Here is a 10,000-nt window from a genome sequence, read left to right on the forward strand (position 1 = left end):
AAGTTTGTTAATATTTAGAAATAAAAGCGCTACATCTGTCATACAGCGCTATTTTGGCTGTGGTGAACACGTGCCAAGCATGACGCGTCACCATGGAAACTTGGCTGGCGGGCGGGCGGGGATCGCGAATTAGAAATAAAGGCCTGCCTCTAATAAAAGCCTGCTTCAAATAAAAGCCGGATACCATCTGCAGTTCAGGTAAATAAAGGCCCCGGCCTTTATTTGAGGAATTACGGTAATCCAAGGGCTAGAAATCAATGAATTCTTTGCCAATACTTCCTCGTCATCATGGAGAGCGCAGTTCGCACCGCTTTCTCCTTTCCACAAGCGTTTGCTCTCCCGTGGCGTCTGTCGTTGCTATGCAACAATGAACTTAGGCGCGCCTGTAAAAACCATAGACAGTAAAAGGAATGGACAGAGCGACCCCATTGATTTCAACGGAGAAGACTGAAGCCCGATTATTGCACTTCCTGTCTGATGTCTGAGCGACTGCGCAGGCTCAAACTGAGCGTGACGACAGTCTGGCAGTTGAAAATCTTCTTGTAGCTGTGCCAAGCCAAATCTGAATCACCTAATTCCTCAAAAACGTTGTTGAAATATTTTGTCCCATTGCTTTTATAGACTCTCTATTTATGAGCTTCTACCTTGACTTTGTGCCTCCATGTCCCCCCGATTGCCTCATAGACAGTTAAAGATTGCTAGCGAGCTTCTCCTCCTGTCTATACGGTAATGTCTCTATTGTGCGACAGAAAGTCCCGTGGTTATGACGCAATCTTTAGCCTATTTTTTAAAAAACGGCTTCTACGGGGCCGTAACGTAAGATACAAAGTAATGGAACATTTTATACATTGTCGTGTTTCTTTAGAAATAAATAATGGACAAATGGAGTCTTTAAACACCTCAGATGTAAAGTTATTCGCTGTCAAAGTGACGCCAAAATGAATGGGAGTCAATGGGATGCTAACAGCAGGTGATGGTCTGCTACAATGGCGGCTCCCGCGAGGCTTCAACTTCCGGCTAATGGATTACCCCCTTGGTAAAAACGAGCGCGCCGCGTCGCTATTATGAGCTAATATCCAAAATATTTCCATATGTGGCTCTTTCCTCCTTTCTTATCAACAAGTGGATTTACAGCCACCACAGCAGCAGCACCGCCGGTCGCCATGTCTCAGCGCTTTTATGAAGAGGACGCAACTGCACGCGCTTTGGGCATGCACGCGCATCCCGGGACGTTTAAAAAGAAATTTGTACCGACTTGGTACCGAAGTGCCGGGTCTTTGACAACACTCATAATTGTTGGCTGCGCTGTTTCTTACCTTGCTCTACGTTGACTTTACTAACGTTAGTTCCAGCTTCACCGTCACCACCTTTTTAAAAATATTTGTTTAGGACATCTCGAAGGCCTCTATTTTCTTCTTCTCTTTTCTTTTCTTTTCTTTTCTTTTCTTTTCTGAGCACCGGACTTGTGCTGACCGGACATTTTGAGCGTAACGTTAGCCTACTGAACTTCAAATCAAATGACAACATCATATTTCGATCAGTGGCCAAACCATTTTTGTTTTGGGGGTGGGGGTGGTGTGTTCTTGACCACTATTTCAAGGACAATTAGGAAGAAAACGAATAAAAAGCTTTTATGTAACTCAAATATTAGATATTTTTTCAACAAATATGCCTATTTTATTTATTTCTTTAACAATTATTCCATAATTTAATCAGGGCCCAGTTCTGGGCCCCCCTCCCTACCCTGGGCCCGGGACAACAGACCCGTTTGTCCCCCCCTGTCGGCGGGCCTGTTTGTTTGTATATATATATATATATATATATATATATGTTACGAGTGAATTTAGGGATCGTTTATCAGTACAATAGCATTAGCCTCAAAGCTAACTGGCTAAAAGAGAATGCTGTACATGACCTCATCCCACATCGACAGCATTTTAAAATGTGAATATACATTTAATGTTTTAATGTGAAATTGCAGACGTTTTGACACTTTCTTTGGGAGCTGTACTGACCTAAAATGTGCTGTCTATGTTTGTTTTCCTGGCTCCAGGCCTCAGCTCACCACCTGCCAACATCACCACATCAGCCGTCCCCAGCATCGTCACTCCTATCGTCAACGGCTTCACCAGCATCCCTCACCAGCCCAATGGACACCCAGCGGTCGAGGCCATGTACACCAACGGACTGCCCTCTTACTCCACCCAAAGCCCCACAGCTGCGGACACCCTACAGCAGGCCTTCACCGGGGTGCAGCAATATACAGGTGAACTTTTGACATATGTGTGTCAGTGGTGAGCCGTGACTTTTTTAACCAGGTATCCTGGGTGGTGAGTCATATAAAAAAAGGCGCCCAATTCAGATATGTTGGATGGGTTTATAATAAGTGAAATGCTCACGTTCGCTCTAGACAAGAGTGTTAGCTTCTCAGTTGCTTACACTCATGACACATAGCAACATAGCTAAAAGTATTCTTAACCCTCTGGGGTTGTTCGGCCCAAATGGACCCAAAGCATTTAAAAAAATTTTTTTTTTAAATCATAGCTTTATCGGAATGGTCCGAAATTTGGTGACTTTGTTGGTACTTGGTATATGAACACCCCCAAAAATTGGGGACAGGATTTGAATAGTCTAAGTGGTTGTAAAAAAAATAGTCACACTCAGGACCCGCATAGGAAATGAATGGGAAGTTGGCAAAAATGTGAAAATACAGAGTTTTTTTGTGCGTACAATCTACAAATCAGCCACGATCCAGAAAAAAGCACACAACAGTGAAGGGGTGAATCTATAAAACATCAAGAGTGCAAAACAGACACATCCACACACACACACACACACAAACACACGTTTATACACATACACACTAATAAATTCAGATTACATATGGGTTTTGAATTTTTAAAATGCTCAGTTTGTCCACCAGATGGCATCCATCTCATTTCAAAAATTGCTTTCATGAGGCCTAGGCTTGACTCTAAAATGAAATACAGCTTTAAAAAAAAAAAAAAAAAAAAAAATCTATTATATTCAATGGGGAAAAAATGGGTCATAATTATTGCATTAATATTAATTATAAATCATTTTTATTTTTGAAATTATCTCAAAACACCAAAAAAGAAAAGATTTTTTTTTTTATAAAAAACAAGTAAAAAAAAAAAATTTTGATTTTTTTTTTTAAAATATGAATCCTGCCCTTTGGGTCCATTTGGAGCCGAACACCCCAAGTGTGACTGTTAAACGAACAACCCCAGAGGGTTAATATGTTTTATTGAAAGTAGCCTACATTTACCTGTTGAGACGTGCCATCACAAGCACCCGTGAGAGCTGTGATTGTGGTGTTTGAGTTGAGAAAGGGGCGTTTGCAAAATATGTTCTTGTAATTCCGCTAGGTGCCACTAATATCGCACCTTTAAACGGTACGGCGCATCGGCAGAAAGACTCCTATCTAAGAGACGACAAATAAGAAACACCATTTTTTTTTATTAATAATTTAAAAAAGTGTAATATAATAAATATTAGTAGCCTATTATAAATAAAATATAAGTAATATATAGGCTAATTATAATAAATATAAGCAGAATAAATCAAATAAGTAGATACAAATTGATGACTTTAACAAATGCATAGACTATCGACTAACGACCTCGGATAGTTACAGTAGGTCTGTCTTTTTGAACGCATGAGCGTTTTGAACGAATTTCTTGAATAAATAATTCAATGAAAATACATTTTTAACAGTCACTTGTCGACACCTACTGGTGTAACAATATAATATGTTGCATGTTAAATGTCTAGTTACTTTCAAAAGGATTTAGGCCTACTATATTTTGATCGCTACTATAGACATCAGTGTTTATATAGTATTATCCAAGTATATTATTCTATATTATATCCAATGATTCGAATGTTTGTTAGACAGAAATAATGTTGAAACGACTTTCTGTTTATTTTTTTATTTGGTATAGGCCTAAACAAGACACATTTATACTAAATATAAAAAAAAAAAATATAAAAAAAAAAAAAACTGGAATAGTTTCACCGTCACATGATGCGTGGGAAGGATACACTGAACCTTTATAGCTCGATATAATTCCATTGTCATCACTTCATTTTGTAGAAATTATTTACACACAGATTATGACAGACTATGTTGTTGTTACCGTAGAATAAATAATCACTGTAAAAATGAAACAAACCGGCACAGTATATATATATATATATATATATATATATATATATATACAGCACACACACACACACACACACACACACACAAATGGTAAGGATGATTTGTTTTTTTTGTGCTGCTTACTTTAAATGGATGGTTGTTTTTGACCAACCATGCGTTAGTTTGATTCTCCTCTCTCTCTCTCTCTCTCTCTCTCTCTCTCTCTCTCTCTCTCTCTCTCTCTCTCTCTCTCTCTCTCTCTCTCTCTCTCTCTCTCTCTCTCTCTCTCAGCCTTGTTCAATGCTGTATCACATAAATACAGGCTGTGTGCTCACAAATTTCTCTTTGTACGTACAGCCATCTACCCAGCGACCACACTGACCCCTATTGGCCAAAGCTTGCCACAGCCACAAGTCATTCAACAGCAGCAGCAGAGAGAAGGTGAGGGTGAGAGATTTTTCATTCGTTTTTATGCATATGCATCAATATGACATCCATGATGATGAGTGAATAGTAATTTTGCTGAAATATTTCACACTGAATGAAATGCCTGAAATGAACAATATAGACCTTAGTTAGGTTAGATGCCATATTGAATTTAACCCGGATGAAAACGAGGCTATGAGGGATATACCTATAGGCTGCGTCCAAAATCGCAAAAACTCTTATTTTAGTAATTATTTTAAATATGAAATAACTTTGTGACTGCTAAAAAGTATGTTCTATATAGTATGAATGTAATCCTGACGTATAATATTCGCCATGTTGTCATTATCATGTGACCTACCAGCGTCAGTTGCGGCGCTTCAATGCCATTCATAAATCCTCTCCCGTGGCCTCATGGGATAGTAAAGTGTCCATCACATGCACACTTCAGAATCTCGCCGGAAATAGTAGGTCATCCGGGTACTTTTTGCCTACTGTTGTATGAATTCGGACATACTACTTTTGTCACACTGTTTTTCGCCTACTACATAGTAGGGTTTGCGATTTCGGATGCAGCCACATTATTTACAATGACGTGCACTGAATGAAGGTCCTAGATCACATACATTTCATAACTCACAACCGTCCAAAACTATTTCATGGAGTTTTTGTCTACTGAATTTTTTTTTTTTCAGAAAGGCGTTTCGTCGGCTGGACAATCGGTATGTTGTTAAACGCACTTCAATCCCTTGAACGCACAGTACTTCTATCACTCAGTCTCGTTTTCTTTCCTGACAAACATTAAATATGGCGCTACCCTGACTAAGGTCTATGATTTACATATAAGTTCTTATATTTAAAAAAAAAACTCACTTGTCTTGAATGGAAACTTCACGGTGAATAACAACCTGTTTGTGTCGCAGGACCAGAGGGCTGCAACCTCTTCATCTACCATCTACCGCAGGAATTTGGTGACAACGAGCTCATGCAGATGTTCCTTCCGTTCGGTACAGTCATCTCCTCCAAGGTCTTCATGGATAGAGCCACCAACCAGAGCAAATGTTTTGGTGAGGCGAATCAGCATGCATTTCTTTCCACGTTGCATTTGTTTCTAATGTTCTATGATTATCTTGTCATTTATACATAGAATTATATATACCGTACATGTACAAAATGATGGATTTTTTTTATAAACATGCATTTTAGTTTCCTTCACTCCACAACAAATCCTTTAAGGCGGCTTTGGCTTTTGGCTTGCTTAGTTGGGGACATTTAATATTCAACAATATTATTGATCTGCCTGCGTTGACACCATTATATGAGAACTGAACTGAGCTGGACGATGACATCACTTTTTTCTCCAGAGCGCCTATATATAAAAATGAACAAGCTGAAACTTTTTAACAAAAAAAATTAACCATCACTGAATTTCTCATGATCTTCTCTAACTCACCACAAATCCAAATGTGTGCACCAAATATCAGTAAAAAGTTGCAAAAATGTTAAAGTTTCCTCCAAGTTAGGAAGTATTGTGTAATTGAATTAAGTAGCCTAATGCTTCCGCGTGCAACCCGTCCCAGTTCAACCAATAATCGGTCTCTGTCCCTTTCACACTCCATTCTGTATTCTATGTCTAGCCACAAAGCGGAGTGCTGCCTTTTAGAAAACCCTGAGCCAGAAAAAAAGTCCTAAGTGAAGCAAAAAGGCCCATAATGGATCAACATCTGTTCCCGCTCCAGGGGGAGACATTTCCCAAGCCACAATTAATAGCAGCTCCCGTCTCCTGGGGGAGGTTAATAAGATATAAATCTGTGAAGTAGGACCTATTTGCGGTATTGACTTATACACTATGCATTTACTGCATAATGTCAGGTCTGGGTAACAGGCGCTCGGTAGAGTAATTAATCTGCGGTGGGGGCCGCGGCCCGAGATGGACCGAAGGGACTTGGCTGAGAGCACTGACATACATAGATTCCCCATTAAGCAGCCTTGTGGCTTTATCCCCCGCTTCACCTCCACGTGGACCCTCTCGTCTTATAGACACAAGCCTCGAAATGGGGGCATTTGCAGACTCGGTTAAGAGCCTAGGCCACTCTGCTCTCAGGTGGCTGACGGCCGATGGAAGCACCCGTTTTTTTTCTCGGTTCACGACCGGTTCCTGATGGTGCATCCACGCTTTAATGCGGCTTTTTGGTCACTGGCTTTTAAAAGTCGATGGTTTCGAACGGGAAGCTGTGGTTGTCATGGTTTGTATGCTGTGGGTGGCCCCGTTTCAGAGTCCTATGGGGCGTTTTGTCCCTGTTCTATACCACCAGTGGCTTATTTATGCTCAAAAGTAGCCCACGCAGAAGCATATATGGTGATTTCAGAGTTATGTTCAGTAAAAAGCCATTTTTTTTTTTGGCTTGATTTGAATGTTTTACTGTTTCTTTAATATGATGCCATATAGTTAGTTTTAGTATCCGAACGACTTGGTTCACGTCTGTTCTCGTTGCAGGCTTCGTGAGCTTCGACAACCCAGCAAGTGCACAGGCTGCTATCCAGGCCATGAACGGCTTTCAGATCGGCATGAAGAGGTTGAAAGTGCAGTTAAAACGGCCGAAGGATGCGAGCCGCCCGTACTGACAGGGCCCGTCCCACACAGGGCTCTCAGCAACAGCACAGGTACCACTCTTAACTGGAACACACACGATATTTGACCTGTAAATATAAACTTGAGACTTGTTTCAATGATTTATTAAACATTCAGTATATTAAATTTGTTTAAGAATTATTCAAATTACATATATGTAATAATAATGGTATTTAATATAATATATAATGTATAACATTAGATTTTTTATTAATTACTCAAAATTTAAAATTCATGATATTATAATAGAGAGAGAGAATATGTGTCTGTGTGTATTTATGTATGTTTGTTATTATTAGTAGTATTACTATTATTAAATGTTTTTATATTTATATAACATCTAATAATTAAATAATCTATATATTATATTTTAATAAAATGTAATGCATATAATATATATATATATATAGTATTTTTAAATAAATAAATGTGTAGGCTGTTGTTATTGTTGTTATTAAACATGAAACAAATGTAGTATATATTATAGTACTTTGAGTATATTTATATATATATATATATATATATAAAATTAAAGTATTATTAATGTGTTATTATTATTACAACTATTATTACATACTGTGTATATATATAATGCGATGCATTAATAACGATAATAGTTATTTATATATATATTTGTTTTAAATAACAATATATTCCTTTATATATTTTGTTGTTATTCAATATTAAATACATTTATTATATATTATAGTAATTTAATATATACACACACAGTTTTTTTTATTATATATATATATATATATATACTTTTATTGTACATTTATTTCTAATTTTCTTTTCTTTTACAGGATTTGAAGAGTGAAATCTCAAAAGGAGTTTAACTTTTTCTTTCAAAACAAACAAGAACAACATGAATGGATTTTTTTGAAGACATCAGCATTTATTTTACGAAGATGTTCGGTACAGAGGAGGATTGCGGGTGAACCGGCACCAGTGGACAGACCACACTCGGCACAGCGCACGAAAGACAAGAGGAAGATCTCTCTAAAGACAGAGAACTCAACATGTCCTGTCTCTCGCTGAGCTTCGAACCGTCAGTCAAGCAACAAACAAAAAGAAAAAAAGCGAGAACAACTTCGATTTCTATATACATATTATACACACATATGCTATTTAAAGGAAGAGGCGCTTATTACACTGGACAAATGAGGGTTAAACTTGAAGACCAAGGAAAAATGCAGTGGAAAAAAAAGAAGTTCTTCTTGTCCCGCTAGTGGACTTTCTTTCTCTTTCCCTCTTTCCTTTTCTCCTGTCACCGTCTTTCAGCAAACGCAGGACATTCTGTGGTCACCGAGGTTTCATGCCCTCAGTGAAACTGATCAATCTTTCACCCCAAAGGGACCAAAGGACCAAACATTTTTATTCCTCAACAGAAATATATGGTATTAATAACAATGCTAATACTACAAACTACTACTAATGACATAAGTAAAAAAAAAAAAAAGTTAAAAAAAGCATAAATATTCGCTTCAGGTCGGAAGAGGAAAGGGATTTTGATTTCTTTTCCTTTTACATTTATAGCTACTGGGTTTCAGAATATTTAAACAAAATAGAAAAAAAAATGAAGAAAAAAAAGTATTTTAAAAGCTATACTATTTTAGTGGAGTAGAATATGTGGATTGGAGATTGTTAGGAGCATGTTCAGTCATTTTCATTCATGATGAAAAAAAGAGGGAGGGAAGGGTCCATCATCCATCATCTTTTTCTTTACTCCGATGTCAGAAATAGGCCACATTCCAGAGAGCAAATGCTGAGTATAACTATATATGCATGTGCGAAGTGTTGCTGGTTTAGCGAAACCTTGGGTAGTTATTCAGTACACATAAACTAACATATTTATCCAATGAAAGCTTTACTTATCGAGCAGAATAAGTACCTGTGGCTTCAACGCAAACTATTCGCAATATAACTGCTGTACCATTGCACAGGTAAATAATAACTGAAAAATACAGTTAACGCTTGACAGTGACGGGAAATGTTCATTTTCGTTTTTGTGCGCCGATTTAGTGCTTTTTCTACTAAAGGGGATCTAGTTTGATTTCATCAGGTTTACGATCGTGCTTCGTAAAGTATCGGCCAACTTTACCATTACGAGGGACCAGCAGAGCTTTCATATCGTCCATTTTCGTGCATCTTTCAAGAACAAACTCATCAAATGGTTGGTGCCAAATGCTGAATATCAACTTGATAAAGCACACTGGTAAGTGAACAAGCAGTTACATAGATACCAAGCCTTAAACCCTAACACAGCCCACACAATGTCCTGGTTGAGGTTCGTAACAGACCAACAAAAGGGACAAACTTACAATTTCTGAAGCACATCAGAATTTTACAGGGACCATCTTCAAAATAAAAATCGAATTTCGCCTCGGAAACCTGCACAATCAATTCCGCATTGATTTTTTTAGAGTTCATTTCACTAATAAACGAGTTTAAGATATAGAAAACGCCGCGGGACAACTAGTTGAACCCGTATTTCTAAGAATATGCTTCTCAGACTGGTATGGATTAGCTTGACACTAACTGTCTGCAAAGGTCTAATGAGCAGCCTGTAAAGAGCTCACCAACAGCTTGCAAATAGCATCCATGGGGGGTTACAGTCGGAGCAAACTGATCCATCAATAAAAAAAGCCGCAGAGTCTGACATTATCGTGTACTTAACCGCAGCTGATGCTTTGCTCTCAGACAAGTCACAAATATACACAACTCTGAAGCACTTGTCAAGAATTTTAAAGACCCTGTGAAATCAAAATTGG

At 38.1% G+C, this 10,000-nt stretch overlaps 1 protein-coding gene across 14 annotated transcripts in view; it reads left to right on the forward strand.

The window, feature by feature from the left end:
- Window positions 1–9,491, forward strand: part of celf5a (cugbp, Elav-like family member 5a) — a 239,457-nt gene extending 229,966 nt beyond the window's left edge. For 7 of the 14 annotated variants that reach the window (XM_056256413.1, XM_056256419.1, XM_056256422.1 and 4 more), the window contains exons 8-13: window positions 2,054–2,266; window positions 4,526–4,615; window positions 5,290–5,316; window positions 5,518–5,661; window positions 7,092–7,258; window positions 8,033–9,491. In XM_056256413.1, the coding sequence (XP_056112388.1) occupies window positions 2,054–2,266; window positions 4,526–4,615; window positions 5,290–5,316; window positions 5,518–5,661; window positions 7,092–7,219 (602 nt within the window). In that variant the 3' untranslated portion in view covers window positions 7,220–7,258; window positions 8,033–9,491. The remainder of the gene's footprint in view (window positions 1–2,053; window positions 2,267–4,525; window positions 4,616–5,289; window positions 5,317–5,517; window positions 5,662–7,091; window positions 7,259–8,032) is intronic. The other 7 variants (XM_056256426.1, XM_056256423.1, XM_056256425.1 and 4 more) reach the window with 3 other exon arrangements.
- The last annotated feature ends 509 nt before the right edge of the window (window positions 9,492–10,000 follow it).

The sequence above is a fragment of the Rhinichthys klamathensis genome, unplaced genomic scaffold (genome assembly GCF_029890125.1).
Source record: "Rhinichthys klamathensis goyatoka isolate OS25496 unplaced genomic scaffold, OSU_Roscu_1.1 h1tg000127l_1, whole genome shotgun sequence".
NCBI classification, from domain to species: domain Eukaryota; kingdom Metazoa; phylum Chordata; class Actinopteri; order Cypriniformes; family Leuciscidae; genus Rhinichthys; species Rhinichthys klamathensis.